This window comes from Chiloscyllium plagiosum, unplaced genomic scaffold (genome assembly GCF_037043375.1).
Source record: "Chiloscyllium plagiosum isolate Xiang-an unplaced genomic scaffold, Cpla_swu_hap1 HiC_scaffold_9, whole genome shotgun sequence".
NCBI classification, from domain to species: domain Eukaryota; kingdom Metazoa; phylum Chordata; class Chondrichthyes; order Orectolobiformes; family Hemiscylliidae; genus Chiloscyllium; species Chiloscyllium plagiosum.
In genome coordinates this window covers 13549918-13575888 of record NW_028270147.1, presented here as the reverse complement: position 1 = coordinate 13575888, position 25971 = coordinate 13549918, and the positions used below count along the sequence as shown (strand labels likewise).

The 25971-nt window shown below is 44.3% G+C and overlaps 1 protein-coding gene across 3 annotated transcripts in view; it reads left to right on the top strand.

Annotated features, from left to right (window-relative positions):
• The first annotated feature begins 5284 nt into the window (after positions 1–5284).
• Positions 5285–25971, top strand: part of ak5 (adenylate kinase 5) — an 87727-nt gene continuing 67040 nt past the window's right edge. For 2 of the 3 annotated variants that reach the window (XM_087990255.1, XM_043698685.2), the window contains exon 1: positions 5285–5400. In XM_087990255.1, coding sequence (XP_087846381.1) covers positions 5341–5400 — 60 coding nt within the window. In that variant the 5' untranslated portion in view covers positions 5285–5340. Of the gene's footprint in view, positions 5401–7394; positions 7485–25971 lie in introns of those variants that run through there. The other variant, XM_087990254.1, reaches the window with a different exon arrangement.

Genomic DNA, 25971 nt, shown 5'->3' with positions numbered 1-25971 from the left:
TCAGGTATGTGTACACTTGGAAAGTGAGGGTCCTAAAAGTAGGATATTGAGAATTCAGGGCCAGCATGTTCCTCTGACAGTGAAGGTCAAGGGGAGCGGACCAGGGAACCATGGAGGTCAAGGGCTATTGAGAGTTTGGTTAAAAAAAAAGGAAGCTTACTTTAGGTACAAAGCATTAAAAACAGGAGAGGCCCTTCAAGAGTATAGAGAGTGTAGGACGTTGCTTAAACAGGAAATTAGGAGGGCAAAGAGGGGTCACTAAATATCTCTGGCCAATGGGATCAAGGAAAATCCCAAGGTTTTTTACAAGTACATTAGGAACAAGAGAATCGCCAGGAAAAGAGTAGGCCCAAAGGAGCGACCTGTGCATGGAGCCAGTGGCTGTGGGTGAGGCCTGAGATGAATACTTCTCATCTGTATTCAGAGATGAGAAAAACATTGTAGCTGGGGATTTTGCTTGGGATGGTGAGGTTCTAAAACATGTTAAGATTAATAAGGAGGGGGTATTATGTGTTTTACTAAACATACTGGTGTATAACACCCCAGGGTCTGACGAGATATATCCCAGGCTGCTTTGGGACGCAAGGGAGGAGCTTGCCGAGGCCCTGGCAGTGATATGTAATGCTTTGCTGGCCACAGGTGAAGTGACAGATGACTGAAGGATAGCTAATGGGGTTCCTTTGATCACGAAGAGGAGCAGAGATAGGCCAGGTAATCACAGACCAATTAGTCTGACCTCAGGGGTGGGGGAATTACTGGAAAAATTTCTGAAGAACAGGATTAATCAATACTTGGAAAGGCAGGGATTGATTAGGGATAGTCAGCATGGATTTGTCAGAGGGAGATTCTGTCTGAATAATTTAACTGAAAAGGAGGAAGTGAGGACTGCAGATGCTGGAGAGTCAGAGTCGAAAAGTGTAACGCTGGCAAAGCACTGCAGGGCAGGCAGCAGGAATCTGATGAAGGGCTTATGCCCGAAATGTCGAGTCTCCTGCTCCTCGGATGCTGTCTGACTGGCTGTGCTTTTCCAGTGCCACACTTTTTGACTCTTTCTTGAAAAGGTGACTGGATATATTGATGAGGTTGTTGTCATTGATGTGGTTTACATGGACTTCAGTAAGGCCTTTAACAAAGTCTCACATGGAAAGCTGGTCCAAAAGGTGAGAGACCATGGGATCCAAGGCAAGTTTGCAAACTGGATCCAAAACTGGCTTACAAATAGGCGGCAAAGGATGATGGTAGAGGATTGTTTTTGTGATTGGAAGTCTGTGACCAGTGGTGGACCAGGATGTGAATGTAGAAAGTTTAATTAGCCAGTTTGCAGATGACATGAAAATTGATTCAGAGATGCCGGTGTTGGACTAGAGTGTACAAAGTTAAAAATCACACAACACCAGGTTATAGTCCAACAGGTTTAATTGGAAGCACACTAGCTTTCGGAACGACGCTCCTTCATCAGGTAATTGTGTCAATCAGACACAATCACCTGATGAAGGAGCATTACTCCGAAAGCTAGTGTGCTTCCAATTAAACCTGTTGGACTATAACCTGGTGTTGTGTGATTTTTAACTTTGGACATGAAAATTGGGAGAGTTGTTGATGGTGAGGAGATGGACTCAGGCTATGGTCTGATATTGATCAACTGGTAAATTGGGCAGAGCAGTGATGGATGGAATTTAATGCTGATAAGTGCGAGGTAATGCATTTTGAGAGGTCTAATAAGTGAAGGACATACCCAATGAATGGTAAGTTCCTGGCAAGTACTGAGGAACAAAGGGACTTTGGTGTGTAATCTACAGATTCCTGAAGATATCAATACAGGTAGACAAGGTGGTGAAGAAGGCATACAGGATGATTGCATTCATTAGCCAGGGCATAGAATATAGGAGCAAGGAAGTTTTGTTACAGCTTTATAGAGCATTGGTTAGACTATAGATGTGCGCAGTTCTGGTCGCCACACTATTGCGAAGACATGTTTGCCCTGGAGAAGGTACACAGGAGATTCATGTCCTGAAGTAGCTTTAGACCCGAAACATTGAATTCTCCACCTCCTGATGCAGCCTGGCTTGCTGTTTTCTTCCAGCCTCCTGCTTGTCTAGCCTGGAATGAAAAGTCTGTTAGGAGGAGAGACTGAATGAGCTGGGTTTGTTTTCCTTGGACCAGAGGAAGCTGAGGAGGGATCTGACTGAGGTATCCAAAATTATTAATGAGTAGATTGTGAGAATCTCTTCCCCATGGCAGATGTGTCTAAGACCAGAGGGCTTAAGTTCAAGATGACGAGCAAGTGGTTTAGAAGAGATCTCAGAATGAATTATTTCACCAAGAAGAAGGTAGATTTATTGAAGTATTTAAGAAACATCTGCTAGGGCATAATAGGCTGTGGTACATGGGAATAGTGTATTAGATTACTTACAGTGTGGAAACAGACCCTTTGGCCCAACAAGTCCACACCGACCTGCCGAAGCGTAACCCACCCGCCGAAGTGCAACCCACCCAGACCCATTCCCCTACATTTCACTCCTTCACCTAACACTATGGGCAATTTAGCATGGCCAATTCATCTAACCTGCACATTTTTGGACTGTGGGAGGAAACCCACACAGACATGGGGAGAATGTGCAAACTCCACACAGACAGTTGCACAATGCGGGAATTGAACCCAGGTCTCTGGCGCTGTGAGGCAACAGTGCTAACCACTGTGCCACCGTGCCGTGTAGTTTGGTGTTTATTGATCGGCATAGACACAGTGGGCCAAAAGGTCTGTTTCAATGCTGCATGATTCTATGACTCTAATTATTACTGACAATAAAAATAAGGAAATATGGAGATGAGGTTAGCATCTCAAGCATCAATATGAAACCATTATTGAAGTCGGACCTCATCAAAATACAATCATGGAACAAAGGAGGACACTAATGAGATATAAAACTTCAGACCCAGAACTACACACTCCAGAACTTCATTCCTAAGTCTTGTAGGACGTAAGTAGGAACGTTTCAGAAGCCTTAACTGTATTCTTGCAAAGTTCAGAGAATTTGAAAACAGTTTCTTTAGATTGGAAAATTGTGTATGTCATGATTTAAAAAGGGTGACAGAAGGAAACCAGAGAATTGTAGACCAGTCAACCAAATGTCTGTTGTCAGGAAATTACAGGGGTTTATAATTAAGTATTAGGGTGACTGATCACTTTGAAAGTTTTCAACTGATCAGAGAGGGAGCCAGCATGGATTTGTAAGCAGCAGTTCATGCCGAATGAATTTGGTTGAATTCTTAGAAAATCAGTCTGAAGAAGCAAACGAGAGATTGTCTTTGCCGCATTTGATGAAGGTCCTCACAAGAGACTCTTAGTTGGTGTTGGACTATTGTCGAGAGTGTGGTGCTGGAAAAGCACAGCAGGTCAGGCAGCATCCGAGGAGCAGGAGAGTCGATGTTTCGGGCAAAAGCCCTTCACCATTCCTGATGAACGGCTTTTGCCCGAAACGTCGACTCTCCTGCTCCTCGGATACTGCCTGACCTGCTGTGCTTTTCCAGCACCACACTCTTGACTTTAATCTCGAGCATCTGCAGTCCTCACTTTTGCCTGGTGTTATGCTATTGATGAGGTTATGGAAACCAAGTGGTCTCATTCTCAAGACAGTCAGGAGGACGGGCAGGAATCAGCAGGATGTAACGAGTGGGGTCATGCAAGGATCTGCATTGCAGCTTCCAAATTCCAAGGAATATAACCGTAACGTGTTTAACCCCATCTTGTGACTTTCCCCTCAGAGTACAGGTAAACCTACACTGGTCCCCTCCAAGGCCATTACATCCTTTTTGAGAAATGGTGAGCAGAAAGTTCACAATAACTCCAGGTGGGGTTTAGATCATAAGACCACAAGACATAGGAGCAGAAGTTAGGCCATTCAGCCCATCGAGTCTGCTCCACCATTCAATCATGGCTGATACATTTCTTAAACACATTCTCCCACTTTCTCCCCATAACCCTTGATCCCCTTGACAATCAAGAACCCGTCTATTTCAGTCTTAAATAAATGCAATGACCTGGCCTCCACAGTCTTCTGTGGCAACGAATCCCATAGATTCACCACTCTCTGACTGAAGAACTTTAATCAGGACTTCTACCTTTGAGTCCCTTTGACAGAAAGTCCACCATCCTCTCTTATCTCATTTGTAAATACTCATGATATTTTAATGCTCCCTGTATCTGAACCCTCAGGTCTCTGAATCTCCACTCATACTTGTTGTTAGAATGTACTCTCTGTTCTAATTTTTCCTTCAGTCCAAAGTACATACTTCACATTTGCCTATGCTAAATTACATTTGCCACCAGTTTACTGTTTTGCTAAGTCTGACAAGGTCTCTTTGTAACTTTACACTTCCACATCTACACGATTTACACTATCTTTGTGTCAGCACCACTCGGTCTAAATCCGAACCATGTTAATCATTTGCCTACAGCTCCACTTCAGCCTCTCCCATCTGCTCCACCAAAGAGCTTCCATTATGGGAGGCCTGGACAATTGGACCAAAGTTTACAGTCTGGGGAAGGGCAGACCCAGAGAAGGTTAGGGCAGGGAATAATAGTCTAAAGCTTAAAACTGGAGCTTTCATGAGTGAAATGATGATTTATGTAAAGTGTTGGAATCTGGGACTCCCTTCCACAGATAGTCATCAATGGTAAAAACAATTGTCACATTTTGATATTACCTTTGACAGACATTTGACAGCAGAGATATTAAGAGATATGGGGCAAAGGCAGATGGAGCTAGATCATTCGATAGGAACAGGTCCCAGCCACAAAGTGACCAACTCCTCTTCCCATTAAAGGTGCTATATCAATGCATGTTGTGCGAAACCATTTTGAGTAAAGACTGAATATAGAGTGAGTATTAAATCTCCTGTGAACAACTAAACATCCCTGGAGGATACTAACATTGAGGACAAATAATAACAGCATTGCTGGAGAAGCCCGGGGCTTTAGGAGGGCCACAGCTTTAATGCTCCTCTCTCTGTTTCCACAGATGCTGCCAGACCTGCTGAGTTTCTCCAGCAGTTCCTGCTTTCGTTTCCCATCGTTTTCATTTTATTTTGCCGAAAGTGAGATCGGGGTGGGGGGTGGTGACGAGTGTGCAGATTTGGTTGCTGTGGGAATCTCAGCACGAGTTCATCAAAATTCAAATCAGAAGCAGCTATTTCGGGGGGCGGTGCGTTGATACCGCCTGGGGTTTGGATATAAAAGGATGTGCAGGAAGCACGGCCACACAGCGAAGCAGGGGACAGCAAGTCTGCTGCAAGGTCGAGCTTCCTAGCTCACAGCCCAGCCCCAAGGAGCAGCCGACAATGACCACAGCCGAGTGGAAAGACTACCTGGCCAAGAAGCAGATACCCCAGCTGTTTGAGGTGAGCTGTGTTGCAAGAGAGAGGGGGGGCGTAGGGCATCTCTACAATTAGCCCAGACCACTTCTCCCCACGTCTTCAAGAAATAAGAATTGACCCTCAGAGGCTCCCAATCGCATCCATAGTCAACGCCATCTCAACTGTTTACTTTGAAAAGTTGAGACGTTTTGTGTGAGTCTATTTCGGGGGAAATGTGTTTTAGCTAATTGGGAACTTCGCTTTTCGAAAACAGAAACGAAGCACTTGCAGACACGTCAGTGGGCGATGCGAGATTTTGTAATTAGCACCTGTAATTAGTTCCTAACACATCAGGGTTATTTGAGTTTTGACAGAGTTGCAGTTATTACAAACCTTTCAGTCCAACTCGTCCCATGCTGACCCCAGATATCCGAAATTAATTTTGTCCCATTTGTCAGCATTTGGCCCATATCCCTCCAAACCCTTCCTATTCATATACCCATCCAAATGCCTTTTAAATGTTGTAATTGTATCAGCCTCCACCACTTCCTCTGGCAGCTCATTCCATACACGCACCACCTTCTGCATATTGCTCCTTAGGTCTCTTTTAAATCTTTCCCGTCTCACCCTGTATCCTCCAGCCTTGGATTCCCCTACCCTGGGGAAAAGACCTTAGCTATTCACCCTATCCATGCCTCTCATGATTTTATAAGCTTCTATAAGGTCACCCCTCAGCCTCTGATGCTCCAGGGAAAGCGACCCCAGTCTATTCAGCCTCTCCCTACAGCTCAAATCCTCCATCACCGGCAACATCCTTGTAAATCATTTCTGAACCCTTTCAAGTTTAACATTCTTTCTATGGCAGGCTGACCAGACTTGAACACAGTATTCCAAAAGTGGCCAAACCAATGTCCTGTACAGCTGGAACATGACCTCCCAACTCCTATACTCAATGCACTGACCAATAAAGACAACGTACCAAATGCTTTCTGAGATTCACTTTTTATGAATGAGATTGCTTGATCACTTTGAGGGGTGGTTCTCAAACGTATTTTGGTTTCCTCCTTGCAAAGGAATTTAGAAGAATGAGAAGTGATCTCATTGAAACATCGAGGATTCTTCATAAGTTTGACAGGGTAAATGCTGAGGGGATGTTTCTCTTCACAGGACAGTCTAGGACCAGAGGCCACAGTTTCAGAGTAAATGGGTGCCAATTTAACACTGACATTAGGAGGAATTTCTTCTCTCAGAGGGTTGTGAGTCTTTGGAACTCCTGGCCACAGAGGGCTGTGGGGGAAGAGTCCTTGTGAGTATTTAAGGCTGAGATGGGTAGATTCTTGATCAGTCAGGGAATCAAGGGTTACAGGAAAAGTGGAAGTGTGGAGTGTTGGATCAGCCACGATTCTACAAAATGGTGGATCAGGCTTGAGGGGCCGAACTCCTGTTCTTATTTCTCGTGGTCTTTTCATATGCAGGCTCGAAGGGCGGAATGGCCTACTCCTGCACCTATTGCCTATTGTCTATTGACCCCCTTATCTAGAGTTATGCAGTGATGCAGCACAGAAACAGACCCTTTGGTCCAACAAGTCCATGCCGACTATAATCCCAAACTAAACTAGTCCCACGTGCTTGGACTTGGCCCATATCCCTCCAAACCTTTCCTATTCATGAACTGATCCAAAAATCTTTTAAATGTTGTAACTGTATCTGCATGCACCACTTTCTCTGGCTGTTCACTCTCTGTGTAAAAAATGTTGCCCCTCATGTCCTTTTTAAATCTTTCTTCTCTCACCTTAAAAATATACCCCATAGTTTTGAACTCTGTCACCTTCGGGAAAAATCACTTGTCTTTCACCTTATCTATAGCCCTCACAATCTTTTAAACCTCAATAAGGTCACCTGTCAACCTCTAATGCTCCAGTGAAAAAAGTCCCAGTCTTTCCAGTCTATTTTTAAAACTCAAACCCTCCCGTCCTGGCAACATCCTGGTAAACCTTTTCTGAACCCTCTCCAATTTAATAATATGCTTCCAGTAACAGAACGACCAGAACTGCACACAGTACTCCAGAAGAGGCCTCACCAACATCCTGTACAACCTCAACATGACATCTCAACTCCTACTCCCAAAGGTCTGAGCAATGAAGGCAAGCATGCTAAACTTCCTCTGAACCATCCTGTCTACCTGTGATGCAAGTTTCAAATATTACCTAAGATTCACAATGAGAAATTGATGCATTTATAGATTACTTTAATAATGCTTTTAAGAAGCAAATAATTACTGACAGTAGCAATTTGAACACAATTTCACTGATGTAGTCAGTGATCAGATAAAATGGATGCAAATAGTAAGTGTGCATGTGTCAACTGAACTGTTTTTAATTTGGTTAAAAATTACCTATTAGTCACACACACTGTATATACAATCAAATTATACCCAATGCAAATAGTTATTAGCGAGCGCGTGAGAGAGTGAGCGCGTGAGAGAGCGAGCGCGAGAGTGTGTGAGAGAGAGAGCGTGTGATAGGCTTATGGCAGTTTATAGTTTATTTGGGCTGAGTTACCCCTAATTCTTTTACTTTTCTGAGTGACATTCTCAGGAATGTTTTGCAAACCCTTGCAAAACAAGCACATTTCTGTTATTTAATCATTCAAAATATTCACATTGTTGCGGCAGGGTTGAATAATCAAAGGCCCCTCCCACTCCCCTTACGATCTCTTCCACTCTTTTCCGTTGGGCAGAAGATAAAAATTGTGTACACATATGAATAGATTCAAGAACAGCTTCTTCCCTGCTGTTGTTAGACTTCTGAATGGATCTTTCAAATTTTAGATTCGATTTTGATCTTGCTCTTTGTGCAGCCGTAACATAGTGTTCCTCGCTCTGCTCTATTACACTAATGCACTTTGTATGCTATGATCTGCTTGTACTGCACATGAAACAAAACTTTTCACTGTACCTGGGTCCACATGACAATGATTAATGGAATCAAATCAACAAGATTTGACCAGGTCAAACTGACAGCTTCTCCAGATTTAGCTCCTGGCATTGAACAAGGAGCAGTTTTTTATTTATGTGAAAGTGAGGACTATAGATGCTGGAAATCAGAGTCTAGATTAGAGTGGTGCTGGAAAAGCACAGCAGGTCAGGCAGCATCCGAGAAGCAGGAGAATCAGTTTTTTATTTGTTCATGTGATGAGGGTGTCACTGACCATCTGTAAATGCACAGAGAACATTTAAGAATCTGTCATGTTGCTGTAGGTCTGGATTCACATCCAGCCCAAATAAAGATGAAAGTTTCCTTCTCTAAATGACCACATTAGTGATCCAGATGGGTTTTTTAAAAACCTGTCAACAGTGGTTTAATGAAAACAACAAATGCTGGAGATCACAGCAGGTCAGACAGAATCCATGCAGAGCAAGCTAATGTTTCGAGTCTAGATAACTCCTTATCAGAACTGCTCTGATGGAGAATTATCTAGACTTGAAATGTTAGTTTGCTCTCTCTCCATGGATTCTGTCTGACCCACTGTGAACTCCAGCATTTGCCTTTAGTGCAGATTCCAGCAGCTGCAGTAATTTGTTCTGACAACAGTGGTTTAATGGTCATCATTGGAATTCAAATTTCACCATCTGGAATGACGGGTTTTGAACCCATGCTCTCAGAACATTAGCCTGGGATTCTTTCATTGATTAGGGGAAAGTGAAGGCTGCAGATCCTGGAGAGTCAGAGTCAAAAAGTGTGGCACTGGAAAAGCACAGCAGGTCAGGCAGCATCCAGGGACCAGGACAGTCGATGTTTAGGGCATGAAGAATGTGAGAGGGGGGAAAGGGGATGAGAGGTAAATAAGAGGGTGGGGGTGGGCTGAAGGGGAGGTAGGTGGGAAGGCAAAACATCGATTTCACCAGTTCCTTATTCCCCCCCCCCGCCACCTCATCCCAGATCCAACCCTCTAACTCGGCACTGCCCTCTTGACTTGTCCTACCTGTCCATCTTCCTTCCCACCTATCTGCCCCACCCTCCCCACCAACCTATCACAATCACCCCCCCCACCTGCAAACCTATCGCTTTGTCAGCTACCAACCCCACCCGACCCCTCCACTTATCTCTCAGCCCCCTTCCCCCCCCCCCCCTCCATATTCCTGATGAAGGGCTTATGCCTGAAAGCTTTTTGACTACTTTCATTGATGCACACAGTGACTGGCACTTTCTCGTATCACTGACATCGCTATTGTGTGCTGTCAACAGCGGTGGGAACATTGGTTGTAACTTTCTGATTTGTCTGCCACCTGCTCAGGCCCTTGCTGCATCCCCTCACTCACCCTCCTGAATCCTCAAGTCTCCTGTTCACTGTATCTCACTTGTCATCCCTCTTCCAAACTCTTGCTCCCACCCACTCTTCACTCACATAGAACATAGAACATAGAACATAGAACAATACAGCACAGAACAGGCCCTTCGGCCCACGATGTTGTGCCGAACTTCTAACCTAGATTAAGTACCCATCCATGTACCTATCCAAATGCCGCTTAAAGGTCGCCAATGATTCCGACTCTACCACTCCCACGGGCAGCGCATTCCATGCCCCCACCACTCTCTGGGTAAAGAACCCACCCCTGACATCTCCCCTATACCTTCCACCCTTCACCTTAAATTTATGTCCCCTTGTAACACTCTGTTCTACCCGGGGAAAAAGTTTCTGACTATCTACTCTATCTATTCCTCTGATCATCTTATAAACCTCTATCAAGTCACCCCTCATCCTTCGCCGTTCCAACGAGAAAAGGCCGAGAACTCTCAGCCTATCCTCGTACGACTTCCTCTCCATTCCAGGCAACATCCTGGTAAATCTTCTCTGCACCCTCTCCAAAGCTTCCACATCTTTCCTAAAGTGAGGCGACCAGAACTGCACACAGTACTCCAACTGTGGCCTAACCAAGGTCCTGTACAGCTGCAACATCACTTCACGACTCTTGAATTCAATCCCTCTGCTAATGAACGATAATACTCCATAGGCCTTCTTACAAACTCTATCCACCTGAGTGGCAACCTTCAAAGATAGACCCCAAGATCCCTCTGTTCCTCCACCTGACTAAGAACCCTACCATTAACCCTGTATTCCGCATTCTTATTTGTTCTTCCAAAATGGACAACCTCACACTTGGCAGGGTTGAACTCCATCTGCCACTCCTCAGCCCAGCTCTGCATCATATCTAAGTCCCTCTGCAGCCGACAACAGCCCTCCTCACTGTCCACAACTCTACCTATCTTCGTATCATCTGCAAATTTACTGACCCACCCTTCGACTCCCTCATCTAAGTCATGAAGAAAAATTACAAACAGCAGAGGACCCAGAACTGATCCCTGCGGAACTCCACTTGTAACTGGGCTCCAGGCTGAATATTTACCATCTACCACCACTCTCTGCCTTCGACCGGTTAGCCAGTTTTCTATCCAATTGGCCAAATTTCCCTCTATCCCATGCCTCCTGACTTTCCGCATAAGCCTACCATGGGGAACCTTATCACCTTGCCACCGTCCCATTGCCACCCAGTCACCATCCCACATGCCTCTCTTGCTCACTGGCCCCTCATTTCCAGCCCCTCACCATCCCACTCCCAAGCGTCTCTGCCTTCTTACCATCTCCTGGGTCAACACTCACTCGCCACTCCTTGCTGCCTCTGGTCAACATCTCTCAGTCATCACCAACACATCACAGCCTCGCTTCTTGCCACCCCATTTGCCAACCTCACTACCATCCTCTTGCCATCTCCCACTCACTTTGTGATCGCCACCTTATCATTGCCACATCCCCCCTTCACCATTCCCTCCCTCACCAGCCTGTCACTGACAACAGCTTGATGCCTCTGTCTCTAGGTCCCTCATTGGATCTCCTATTTCCTACAACAGCACCAGTTAAGACATAGGGAAAACTGTACATTACATTGCCCCCAGGCAAGTTTTAACCCATATTAAATGCAGAGTATGCTGCACACTGTCACATTTAAGTTGTCAAAGTACTTTCCAAATTCGTCCTTTTATGTTAGAGAAGTGCTGCTTCAGAAGAGTTGTAGCTGAGGCGTTGGAAAGAGAATTAGCAATTATTATTTGGGAAGGAAGAATATGCAGGGTCACGAGGAAAAGCCAGGAGAGCGGGGCGAAGTAAAGTGCTTGTTTGGAGAACCCGCATAGAGGGGTTGCATGGTGGCTCAGTGCTTAGCAATGCTGCCTCACTGTGCCAGGGACCTGGGTATGATTCCAGACCTGAGTTTGATTCCAGCCTCAGGCGACTGTCTGTGTGGAGTTTGCACATTCTCCCTGTGTCTGCATGGGTTTCCTCCAGGTGCTCCGGTTTCCTCCAACAGTCCACAGATGTGCAGGTTAGGTGAATTGGCCGTGCTAAATTGCCCATAGTGTTCAGGGATGTGTAGGTGAGGTGCAGGGCTCATGCCCAAAACGACGATTCTTCTGCTCCTTGGATGCTGCCTGACCTGCTATGCTTTTCCAGCAACACATTTTCAGCTCTGATTTCCAGCATCTGCAGTCCTCACTTTCTACTTAAATATAGGATAATAGAGTAGGGAAATGGGTCTGGGTGGGATACTTTTCGGAGGGTCAGTGTGGATTTGTTAGGCCAAATGGCCTGTTTCCACACTGCAGCGAGTGTATGACGTGATGGACTGAATGGCCTCCTAGTGCTCTATAACAATTCTATGATGAATATAAATAGTAAGCTTGGCAGCACGAGAGGAGGGAGAAACAGAGTTAATAAAGGCATGCTAAGACAGTTATGAGAATTTTATTCCTGATGTGTAGATGCAGGAAGGATGTTCCCAATGGTGCGAGAGGCCAAAACCAGGAGTCATAGTTTAAGAATAAGGGTTTTCTTCTTTCTTCATTCATGGGATGAGGGCATCGCTGGTGAGGCAGAATTTATTGTTCATCCCTAATTGCCCAGAGGGCAGGTAAGTGTCAACCACATTGCTGTAGGTCTGGAGTCATTTGTAATTCAGACCAGTTAAGGGTGGCAGTTTCCTTCCCTAACGGGAAATTAGTGAACCAGATGGGTTTTACCAACAATCAACAATGGATTCATGGTCATCATTAGACTCCTAATTCCAGACATTTTTCTTGAATTCAAAGTCCAACATCTGCTGTGACAGGATTTATACCCGTGTCCCCATGCATTACCTCTGTCTCTGAGTTGACAGTCCAGTGACAATACCACTTGGCCATTGCCTCCCCTAAATGTAAACTATTTAGGACTGAGTTGAGGAGAAATGTATTCATCCAGAGAGTGGTGAGCCTGTGGAATTCATTATTGCAGGAAGCAGTTGAGGCCAAAACATTCTGTTTATCACAGAGGTACTTACACAGAGGTATCACAGAGTATCACAGCCCTTATGGCAAAAATGAATAAGGGAATTTGGGGGCAATTAGGGAAATGATCTCAGTGTTCAGCCATGATCGTATTGAATGGTGGAGCAGGCTTAAGCAGTTGAATAGCCCACTCCTGCTCCTGTCTTCTATGTTTCTATGATGCACTGGTGAGATAATAAAGATATAAAAGAGTGGATCTTGATGATCATACGTCAGGATAATTGAGTAAACCATCCTGAAGGTTCAGAGTTATGACTGAAAAATTGGATTTGGAGGTGTTGGGAATTGAGGATTGCACTCAATAGAATAGTAAGGGAAATCCAAAGGCAACATAGGATTGCAAAAGTGATTGCAAGAGAGGGAAAGCAGCAAATGATGGAGATGGACATCCTTCACAGGCTCTTAGCCCTAAAAAGCTGGCATGGATTTTCCTTTAGGGATTTGGTAGGTTTTGATGGAAGATCAGAAGCCTTTTCACGTCCTCCCTCGACCCCTGTGGGAATTTCACTTAATTGTTCCTACTAGATTTTTTTCTTGCTCATTAATTCAGCAGATGAAGGTGCTGATTAGAGATGAGAAGTAACATTGATACAAAATCATGTGGGGAATAGTTTACATGGCTGCTAATTCGTAGTAACACTGTAAGGCATAGTATACGAGGAATAAGATGTGCTTTTAAGAGGATTTTTGCAATAATCACAGTGATTTTAATCTTCACATGCATTGGACAAATCAGATTGACAAAGGTAACCTGGAAGAAGAGGCCATAGAGCATATTATTATAGCACCAGGCTATTTTTGACTTGGTATCTTGCAATCAGGTGAGGTGCCGGAAGACTGGAGTTGGCTAACGTGGTGCCCCTGTTTAAGAAGGATGGTAAGGACAAGCCAGGGAACTATAGAACCAGTGAGCCTGACCTCGTTGGTGGGCAAATAGTTGGAGGAAATCCTAAGGGACAGGACGTACATGTATTTGGAAAGGCAAGGACTGATTAGGGAGAGTCAATATGGCTTTGTGCGTGCAAAATCATGTCACAAACTTGATTGAGTTTTTTGAGGAAGTAACAAAGAGGATTGATGAGGGAAGAGCAGTAGATGTGATCTATATGAACTTCAGTAAGGTGTTCGACAAGGTTCCCCACAGGAGACTGATTAGCAAGATTAGATCTTATGGAATACAGGGAGAACTAGCAAATTGGATACAGAACTGGCTCAAAGGTAGAAGTTGAAACTTTATTGCTGGAACAGCACAGCAGGTCAGGCAGCATCCAGGGAACAGGAGATTCGACGTTTCGGGCACAGGCCCTTCTTCAGGAAGATTCATGAAGTTCATATAGATCACATCTACTGCTCTTCCCTCATCAATCCTCTTTGTTACTTCCTCAAAAAACTCAATCAAGTTTGTGACATGATTTTGCACGCACAAAGCCATATTGACTCTCCATAATCAGTCCTTGCCTTTCCAAATACATGTACGTCCTGTCCCTTAGGATTTCCTCCAACTATTTGCCCACCAACGAGGTCAGGCTCACTGGTTCTATAGGTCCCTGGCTTGTCCTTACCACCCTTCTTAAACAGGGGCACCACGTTAGCCAACTCCAGTCTTCCGGCACCTCACCTGATTGCAAGATACCAAGTCAAAAATAGCCTGGTGCTATAATAATATTCTCTATGACCTCTTCTTCCAGGTTACCTTTGATTCCTGAAGAAGGGCCTGTGCCCGAAACGTCGAATCTCCTGTTCCCTGGATGCTGCCTGACCTGCTGTGCTGTTCCAGCAATAAAGTTTCAACTTTGATCTCCAGCGTCTGCAGACCTCACTTTCTCCTCAAAGGTAGAAGACAGAGGGTGGTGGTGGAGGGTTGTTTTTCAGACTGGAGGCCTGTGACCAGTGGAATATCACAAGGATTGGTGCTGGGTCCTCTAAATTTTGTCATTTACATAAATGATTTGGATGCGAGCATAAGAGGTACAGTTATTAAGTTTGCAGATGACACCAAAATTGGAGGTGTAGTGGACAGTGAAGAGGGTTACCTCAGATTACATTAGGATCTTGACCAGATAGGCCAATGGGCTGAGAAGTGGCAGATGGAGTTTGATTCAGATAAATGCGAGGTGCTGCATTTTGGGAAAGCAAATCTTAGCAGGACTTATACATTTAATGGTAAGGTCCTAGAGAGTGTTGCTGAACATAGAGACCTTGGAGGGCAGGTTCATAGCTCCTTGAAAGTGGAATCGCAGGTAGATAGGATAGTGAAGGCGGCAATTGGTATGCTTTCCTTTATTGGTCAGAGTATTGAGTACAGGATCTGGATCATTGGTGCTGGAAGAGCACAGCAGTTCAGGCAGCATCCGAGGAGCTCTTCGGATGCTGCCTGAACTGCTGTGCTCTTCCAGCACCATTGATCCAGAATCTGGTTTCCTGCATCTGCAGTCATTGTTTTTACCTTATTGAGTACAGGAGTTGGGAGGTCATGTTGCAGCTGTACAGGACATTGATTAGGCCACTGTTGGAATATTGCATGCAATTCTGGTCTCCTTCCTATCGGAAAAATGTTGTGAAACTTGAAAGGGTTCAGAAAAGATTTACAAAGATGTTGCCAGGGTTGGAGGATTTGAGCTATGGGGAGAGGCCAATCAGGTTGGGGCTGTTTTCCCTGGAGCGTCAGAGGCTGAGGGGTGACCTTACAGAGGTTTACAAAATTGAGGGGCATGGATAGGGTAAATAGGTAAAGTCTTTTTCCTGGGGTCGGGGAGTCCAGAACTAGAGGGCATAGGTTTAGGGTGAGAGGGGAAAGATACAAAAGAGACCTACGGGGCAACTTTTTCGCAAAGAGAGTGGTACGTGTATGAAATGAGCTGTCAGAGGAAGTGGTGGAGGCTGGTATAATTGCAACATTTAAGAGGCTTTTGGATGGGTATGTGAATAGGAAGGGTTTGGAGAGACATGGGCTGGGTGCTGGCAGGTGGGACTAGATTGGGTTGGGATATCTGGTCGGCATGGACGGGTTGGACTGAAGGGTCTGTACATCTGTACATGCTGAACATCTCCATAACTCTATGACTCTAATCAAATGGGATCAATTAATGATCTCAGAGTAAAAACGCCTCGAGGTAACAGTTATCATAATATAGATTTTTACCATGAAAGTGAGAAGTGTGTATCTATGACTTGTGTTTTAAAATTAAATAAAAGCAATTACACGGCCATGACGAAAGAGTTGGTTAAATTGAACTGGGAAAATATGTTAAATGGTAGGATAGTCGAGGAGTAGTGGAAGGCCAAATATATATTCCATTAGGAAGGATAAGGAGAGTATAAAGTTGAATGAAAATAATAATATTGTAAACAAAAACTTGAAAGAGTTCAGAAAAGACTTACAAGGATGTTGCCAGGGTTGGAGGATTTGAGCTATAGGGAGAGGCTGAACAGGCTGGGGCTGTTTTCTCTGGAACATCGGAGGCTGAGGGGTGACCTCATAGAGATTTATAAAATCATGAGGGGTATGGATAGGGTAAATAGACAAGGTTTTTTTCCCCAGGGTAGGAGACTCCAAAACTAGAAGTTAAGGTGAGAGGGGAAAGATTTAAAACAGATCTGAGGGGCAATATCTTCGCACAGAGGGTGGTACGTGTGTAGTATGAGCTGCCGGAGGAATGATGGAGGCTGGTACAATTACAACATTTAAAAGGCACCTGGATGGGTATAGAATAGGAAGGGTTTAGAGGGATGTGGGCCAAATGCTGGCAATGGGACTAAATTATTTTAGGATATCTGGTCGGCATGGACGAGTTGGACCATCTCTATGACTCTAATGTACGTTCGAGGATTGAACACAATTTAGAAGCCAGCAAAGCAGGATTGAAAATTAATGAAGACAAAAAAATATATTTAAAAATATCGTCAGAGTTTCTACAAGTAACTAAAAACAAAAAGAATAACCACGGTTGACATTATTCTCTTAGAGGGTGAGACTGGGGAATTAATATTGGAAAACAAAGATGGTGGAAGCATTAAACAATGTAAAAGGAACAAAAACATCCCACAAAAGAAAGAAGCAATCACCAGCAAAAAGATACTGGGAACACTACTAGAACCAAATGCTGACAGATCCTCTGGACCTGATCACTTCCATCCTCGGGTGTCAAAAGAGATGGTTGCAGAAATCTATAAAGTTTCCAAAACTTTATAGATTTAGTAAAGATCCCAATGGATTAGAAAATTTAAATATGACACCTCTGTTCACAAAATGGTGGAAACAAAAAGTAGAGAAAATAGAAGCTAGGAGCAGGAGTAGACATTCAAACCATCTCCATTATTCAACACGGTCATGACTGATCTTCTGTCTCAACACCATAATCTCTTTATTTTTCATACCTCTTAATGCCTTTGTTAACTAAAAAATTACCAGTCTATTTTCTGAATATGTTCAATGACCTCGTCTCCACAGCCTACTGTGGGAGCAACTTCCACAGGCTCACCACCCTCCGAGTTAAGAAATTTCTCCTCAACACAGTTCTAAATGGCCTACTCCACATCCTGAAACTATGACTCCTGGTTGTAGACTTCCCAACCAGGGAAGATATTGTAAGTTATTATCAGATTGGGCATAAATAGGGGAAATAGTTACACTTTACAAACTGAAAGACCAGTAGGAACTGTTTAACAATCAAATTAAGAACAAAGTAGTTAAAAGAGATGCCAGGCCAGGCGATGTGTTGTAACTGTATGATGTGGGAGCTGGTGGACCCCATTGTGGTTCATAGTGACCACATATGTTGGTTGCTTGAGGAACTCTAGCTCAGATCCAATGAGTTGGAGTCTGAGCTTCAAATCACTGACACATCTGGAGGGGGAGAGTTACCTGGACGCTGTGTTTCAAGAGGCAGTCACACCCGTGGAGGGAGAAGGTGCTGGGGGAGCTGAAAGGTCCAAAGGTGGATGTATCATTCAGACCAGCTGGATGACAGCCCAGAGGTCTGAAGGAGATAGCTGAGGAGATTGTGGAGGCATTATTGGTGATCTGTCAGGAATCACTGGAGTCAGGGAGAGTGCCAGAGGCCTGGAAAAGGGCCAACCTAACACCCCTATTAAGAAGGAAGGGAGGCAGAAGACAGGAAACTATAGGCCGGCTAGCCTGACCTCGGCTGATGGTAAGATTTTAGAGTCTATTATTAAGGTTGAGATTGTGGAGTGCTTGGAAGTGCATGATAAAATAGGGTGAAGTCAGTACAGCTTTGTCAAGGGGAAGTCATACCTGACAAATCTGATTAGAACCCCTACTGTGTGGAAAAAGACCATTTGGCCCAACCTGTCCACACCCATCCCCCCAACCTATATTTACTCCTGACTAATGCACCTAACACTATGGGCAATTTAGCATGGCCAATTCACCTAACCTGCACATCTTTGGACTGTGGGAGGAAACTGGAGCACCCAGAAGAAAGCCATACAGACACAGGGAGAACATGCAAACTCCACACAGACAGTCGACTGAGGGTGGAATCAAACCCAGGCCACTGGCACTGTGGAGCAGCAGTGATAACCACTGAGCCACCATGTTGGCCGTGTTAGAATTCTTTGAGGTGGTAGTGACCAAGTTAGACAAAGGAGAACCAGTGGACATGATTTATTTAGAAGGCATTTGACAAGATGCCACACAGAAGGCAGCTAAATAAGATAAGAGCCCATGGTGTTAGAAGCAAGGTACTGGCATGGATAGAGGATTGACTGACTGGCAGAGGTAGAGGGTAGGGATAAAAGATCTTTTTCAGGCTGGCAGCCAGTGACTAGTGAAGTTCCACAGGGATCCATGTTGGGACCACATCATACATTATTCACATCATACATTAATGATCTGGATGATAGAACTGAGGGCATTGTTGCTAAGTTTACACATGACACAAGGATAGGTGGAGGGGCAGGTATTGTTGAGGAAGCGGGGAGGCTGCAGGAAGATTTGGACAGGTTAGGAGATTGGGCAAAGAAGTGGCAGATTAAATTCAAAGTGCAAAGGTAGTAAAAGTAGAGACGTTGACTATTTTCCAAACACGGGAAGTCTTCAGAAATTTGAAGTACATCGAGACTTAGCAGTTCTAGTTCAGGATTCTCTTATGATTAACCTGCAGGTTCAATTGGCAGTTAAGAAGGCAAATGCATTCATAGAATCATAGAATCTCTACAGTGTGGAAACAGGCCATTCAACCCATTGAATCCACACTGACCCTCCAAACAATATCCCACCCAGACCCACTCTTCTGATCCTATCCCTGTAACCTTGTAATTCTGTTCTTGTATCTTATGATCTTATATTTTCACTGCATTTGGTCTGTCTAGCTCCACTAGAATTTTATACAATACAATCAGATTTCCTCTCATTCACCTAAACACTTGCAAATACAGGTCTAGAATGAAAAATCTCTCTTCTTGCTGCCATTCCAGGTATCAGCCAAGTGAACCCTCACTGCCCTCCATATATGTCACCTTTTAGGTAGAGAGAGACTAAAACTGCTCACATATTCCAGGTGTGGTCTTACCAAAGCCCTGTGTAACTGCAGTAAGACATCACTACTTCTGAACTCAAATCCTCTTGCAATGAAAGCCAACAATGGGGCGGTATGGTGGCTCAGTGGTTAGCAGTACTGCCTCACAGCGCCAGGGACCCAGGTTTAATTCCAACCCCGGGTGACTGTCTGTGTGGAGTTTCCACATTCTAACCGTGTCTGTGTGGGTTTCCTCTGGGTGCTCCATTTCCTCCCACAGTCCAAAGCTGTGCAGGTCGGGTGAATTGGCCATTGTAGATTGCCCATAGTGTTAGGTGCATTAGTCAGAGGGAAATGGGTCTGGGTGGGTTACTCTTTGGAGGGTTGGTGTGGACTTGTTGGGCTGAAGGGCCTGCTTCCACACTGTAGGGAATCTAATCTAAACATACCATTTGCTTGCTGAGCCTTCCTACCTCCTTTCATTGACTGGTGTACAAGGACACCCAGATCCCTTTGCTCATCTGCACTTCCAAATGTATTCTCAGTTAAATAATATGCCTTTCTGTTTTTCACACAGCAGAGTAAAACTTCACTTTTATCCATGTTCCATATTTTTATCTGCTCATTTAACTTTCTAGATTGTCCTGACGCCTCCTTGCTTCCTTCTTACAATTCTCAATATCACCTGGTTTTGTGTCATCTGCAAACTTGGAAAGATCGCATTTGGTTCCCAATGATACATTGTGAATAGCTGGAATCCAAGCCCTGATCCCTACAGTGTCCCACAAGTTATTGCCTTCCCAACTGGAATTTTATTCCCATTCCCTGTTTACTTAGACTCATAGAGATGTACAGCACGGAAATAGACCCTTCGGTCCAACCTGTCCATGCCGACCAGATATCCCAACTCAATCTAGTCCCACCTGCCAGCAACCGGCCCATATCCCCCTAAACTCTTCCTATTCATATACCAATCCAGATATCTTTTAAATGTTGTAATTGTACCAGCCTCCACCACTTCCTCTGGCAGCTCATTCCATACATGCACCAGCCTCTGTGTTAAAAAGTTGCCCCTTAGGTCCGTTTTATATCTTTCCCCTCTCACCCTAAACCTCTGCCCTCTAGTTCTGGGTTCCCGCAACCCAGGGAAAAAACCTTATCTATTTACCCTATCTGTGTCCTTCATGATTTTATAAACCTCTTTAAAGTCATCCCTCAGCCTCCGATGCTCCAGGTAAACAGCCTCAGCCTATTCAATCTCTCTCTATAGCTCAAATCCTCCAACCCTGGCAACATCCTTGTAAATCTTTTCTGAACCCTTTCAAGTTTCACAACATCCTTCCAATAGGAGGGAGTTGTCTCAGCTAATTCTCAATCCATGCCAGTATTTGATCCATTATTAAGCAGGTTACAGTTGCACATTTAGAAAACCATAATAGACTTAAGCAGTCAGCATGGTTTTATGAGAGGGAAATAATGCTTGACTAATTTCAAGGTTTTTGGTGAAGTAACGAGCAAGCTGGATATGGGGAACCAATTAATGTTGGTTTACAAAAACCAGTTGGCAAGGCACCTCATCAAAGGTTATTTCACAAAAGGCTGAACTCAAGATATTGGTGACACCGGAAGGATGTTGTGAAATTTGAAAGGGTTCAGAAAAGATTTACATGGATTTTGCCACGGTTGGAGCATTTGAGCTATCGGGACAGCTTGAATAGGCTGGGACTGTTTTCCCTGGAGCGTCGGAGGCTGAGGTAAACCTTAGAGGTTTACAAAATCATGAGGGGCATAAATAGGAAAAATAGACAGAATCCTTTCCCTGGCTTGGAGGAATCTAGAACTAGAGGGCATCGGTTTAAGGTGAGAAGGGAAAGCTATAAAAGGGACCTCAGGGGCAACATTTTCATGCAGAGGATGGTGTGTGTGTGGAATGAGCTGCCAGAAGAAGTGGTGGAGGCTGGTACAATTATAACTTTTAAAAGGAAACTGGATGGGTACATGAATTGGAAGGATTGAGGGATGTGGGCCAAGTGCTGACATATGGGACTAGATTAGGTTAGGATATCTGGCCGGCATGGACAAGTTGGTCCAAAGGCTCTGCATGACTTTATAATAACAGGTTCCTCCGAATTGGGGATTGTTTAGCAAACAGGAAACAGGCATGAAAACATCATATTTGAATTGGTCAGTTATAATTAGTGGAGTACCACCGCATTCAGTGCTGTGTCCTCCAACATTTACCATCTATAACAATAACTTGGGTGAAGGGACTGAGGTGCGTTTGTTAAATTTGCTGATGACACATAAATAGATAGGAAAATAAGTTGTCCAGAAGCCAGAAGAGTCTACAATGGGATATAGATGGGGTAAGTGAGTGGGCAAAAGTTTGGCAGATGGGGAATAATGTTGGGAAAAGCAAACCTGTCCACTTTGGCAGGAGGAATAGAAAACGTGTTGATTATTTTGAAGGAGAGAGATTGCAGAGCTGAGGACAGAGGGAGGTGGCTGTCCTGGTTTATGAAACACAAAAGGCCATTGCAAATAAAGCATACAGAAAAACAAGTGAAATGTGGATGTTTAAGGAAAACCTTTTTTTTAAATTCACTCGTGGGACATGGGCATCGCTGGTTGGCCAGCATTTATTTCCCATACATAGCAGCCCTTGAGAAGGCAGTGGTGAGCTGCCTTCTTGAACTGCTGCAGTCCATGTGCTGTAGGTAGACCCACAATGACATTTAGGGAGGGTATTCCAGGACTTTGGCCCAGCAACGCTGAAGGAACAGCGATGCAGGGTTGTTTATGCCATTGTCATTTAAGAAGCTTTGGTCAGCAACCGATGGTCTGTCCATTTTTTGTTCCTTTTTTTCCTTTCGAGTAGTTAATACAACTGAATGGTTGCTAGGTCATTTCAAAGGGCAGTTCAGAGTCAACCACATTGCTGTGGGTCTGGAGTCCCAAGTAGGCCAGACCGGGTAAGGATGGCAGCTTCCTTCCCTAAAGGACATTAGTGAACCAATTGTTTTTTTTCCGACAATCGACAATCATTTCATGGTCAACATTAGACTGTTAGTTTCAACTTTTTTATTGAAAATTACCAGCATCTCTGGATTAATAGACTAATGATAATACTACAAGGCCATCACATCCACTAATCCTTGTGCTGTTTGCATGTTGGAAAGGCAAATCAAAGCAGGACTTATACACTTAATGATAAGGTCCTAAGGAGTGTTGCTGTACAAAGAGACCTTGGAGTGCAGGTTCATAGTCCCCTGAAAATGGAGTTGCAGGTAGATAGGATGGTGAAGAAGACATTTGGTATGCTTTCCTTTATTGGTCAGAGTGTTGAGTATATGTTGCAGCTGTACAGGACATTGGTTAGGCCATTTTTGGAATGTTGTGTGCAATTCTGGTCTCCTTCCTGTCGGAAGGATATTGTGAAACCTGAAAGGGTTCAGAAAAGATTTACAAGAAAGTTGCCAGGGTTGGAAGATTTTGAGCTATAGGGACAGGCTGAATAGACCGGGGCTGTTTTCCCTGGAGTGTCAGAGGCTGAGGGGCGATCTTATAGAGGTTTACAAAATCATGAGGGACAAGGTATTTCCCCTGGGTTGCGGGAACCCAAAACTAGAGGGCATAGATTTAAGGTTAGAGGGGAAAGATATTAAAAGGACCTAAGGGGCAACTTTTTAACACCGAGGGTGGTGTATGTATGGAATGAGTTGCCAGAGGAAGTGATAGAGGCTGGTACAATTGCAACATTTAAAAGGAAACTGGATGGGTACATGAATAAGACGGATTGAGGGATATGGGCCAAGTGCTGACATATGGGACTAGATTAGGTTAGGATATCTGGTCAGCATGGGCAAGTTGGACCAAAGGGTCCGTTTCCGTGCTGCACATCTCTATGACTCGATGACTGTAACTATTACCAAGAAGATCATAAGCTCATGATTAATATTGAGAGCAGAGAAGCAGAAGGTTGGAAGAGATGATTTCATACAAAGTGTGTTATCGTGTTTTAAATGACTTGATGAGATAGACAGAAGCAATTTCCTCTGCCGAGTGAAGTCCAGGACAAGGGTGATCAATAAAATAAAAGCCAGGCTACTCAGAGTGATGTCAGGTCCCACTTCTTCAGACAGAGGGGAGTGGCAAACTCTCTCCTAGCTAGCTGCTGAGGCTGGAGGTCAATGAAATTCTCAAAACTGGAAGTTGCCTTGTCAATCACACAGCTAAAAGAAAAACTAGATCCTGGGAGGGAGAACAATCTTAGGATGCAACAAGCGAGCTGCAGCACGGAATTAAAGTGAACTCGGGGAGAAAACAGAAGCAGAGGCCATTCAGCCCATTAGGCCCTCTCCACCATTCAATGAGAACATGGCTGATCCCAACTCCACCTTCCTGTCTTTTCCCAATAACGGCGATTCCCTGGTACCTCGTGACTCAATGTGTAGTGTCCTTGCCTCTAGGCCAGACTCTCTGTGTTCTGTCCTACTCCAAGCCCCGATGACTATGGGTTTGGGCATTGAGGACATGGCCAAACAAGTTGATTGTCAATCTGTAAAACCTTCCGATAGTAGGCAGTGAGAATCGGAGATGTTCTCATCCAGTCACGTGATTGTGTCTGTCACATGATTTTGCCAGTCACATGATTGAATGGAAAATTAGAGTCTTCACCATTGAGTCAGAGGCCCAGACTACAATGTGCATGTAAAAGACAACTTGCACTGTGGGGGAGAGCTGGCTCCCTGGACAGTCAGTGTAGCTCAAGTTGATGCCAAAGCACTTGGTTTGTTCCCCACCCTGGCCAGCATGGATATCGGAGCTGCTTCTCTGCCCTAGCTGTGTTGAGAATTGTCTACAGGTGGGGAATGGCAGCAGATATTTCAAAATGAAGCTGAGAGACTGCCGAAATGTTGACATTTCGTTATTAATTCCAGCCACCCTATTTCACTGCCGCCTTCATTGAAGATTCGTACAGTAGGGTCTGACAAGTACTGTTCTGTGTAACAATCCTCACTGAAGGGCCGTACAGAAATGTCACAGAAATATCTCCCCATATGTCAGTGCTGTATACTATACTGCATGAACTTTTACTGCAGGCATGAAGAAGAGAGGCAATGAGCAAAGGAGCAGCAACCGACTTTCAGAATACTGATATATTCATGATGTGCCATTTTATAAACTGAAGGAATAAAGCCCAGAATCAGTAGGAACTTATTGCAAATGCTGACATTCTATTTAAAGTATTCAGATGATGGTCATTGGTCAGCGTTAGTTCTCACATGCTTTGATTTCCCTTTGGGCACTAGCAGGAAAGTATTGGAAGGATTAACAGACTGTTTGTCAACCTGCTTGAGACAGGACCATTCCCTACTGTGGCCAACAAGACCTGACATGGGTCTTGAACCTGAAACTTCTACCTCCGAAACAAGCTGCAAGATTTCTTTGTTAATCCCATAATGTTACTGGAATTTAAGGTCAATTACTTCCATTGGAAGTTCAGGCTTTGAAACTAACAAAACTAACACTGTGGAATATCATCTTTTCTCCCTGAAACTGTCCCTCCCGAACCCCATGGCTAAAGGAATCAAAGAGTATGGGGAGAAAGTGGGAACAGGCAGTGAGTTGGATGGTCAGCCACGATCGTATTGATTGGTGGAGGAGACTCAAGAGGTTGAATGGCCTTCTCATAGAGTCATAGAGCTGTACAGCGTAGACCCTTCGGTCCAACTGGTCCATGCCAACCAGATATCCTGAATTAATCTAGCCCCATTTGCCAGCATATACTTATAAACTTTTCCTATTCATATACCCATCCAGATGCCTTTTAAATGTTGTAATTGTACCAGCCTCCACCACTTCCCCTGGCAGCTCATTCCATATGCTCACCACCCTCTGCGTGAAAAAGTTGCCCCTTAAGTCCCTTTTAAATCTTTCTCCTCTCACCTTAAACCTATGCTCTCTAGTTCTGGACCCCCCACCACAGAGAAAATACCTTATCTATTTATCCTATCCATGCCCCTCATGATTTTGTTATCCCTCAGCCTTCGACACTCCAGGGAAAACAGCCCCAGTCAATTCAGCCTCTCCCTATAGCTCAAGTCCTCCAACCCCAGCATTATCCTTGTGAATAATTTCTGTATCTTTCAAATTTAACAGCTTCCCTAAATTATGTTTTAATGTTTCTATGGAATGCAACGCCAATATTGCATCAAGAGGAAAATGCCTCCCCATGCCCTCCAATCTGCACCATGGGCCTCTCTTACTGACCCACACCTTCTCATCTCAAACCTTGGGTTTGCAGCCTTCCTCCCTCATTATTTCATTAAAGCAAGAAATTATCTGGAAGTGTGTCACTGGGCAATTGTACCAGATGTCTGAAATAAAAGCAACCTTTGCATTACCACATCAACTTGAGTGTTTATTTGAACAACCCGTAATATAATCAAATTTCACTGATTAAGCTCTCCTGCCAATCTGCGTATTGTTTCTTTCTTCAGGTTATATTTTTCCCTTTTGTTTTTCTTCTTTTACACCCCCCCACACTACCACCAGCCAGGGGTAGTGCTTATTTATTCCTCACCACCCATGTCATGTGTGTGCAAGTGTAGGGCACAGTGAAGAACAACGAGTACAGAAATCTTTCTTCCTATCCCATTTGAGTATTATGGATATTTGGTAACTTTCAGCCAAATATTTATAGCAGTGAAAGGACAGGAAAGCTGGAATAATCCACTGCATTCTGCATTGCC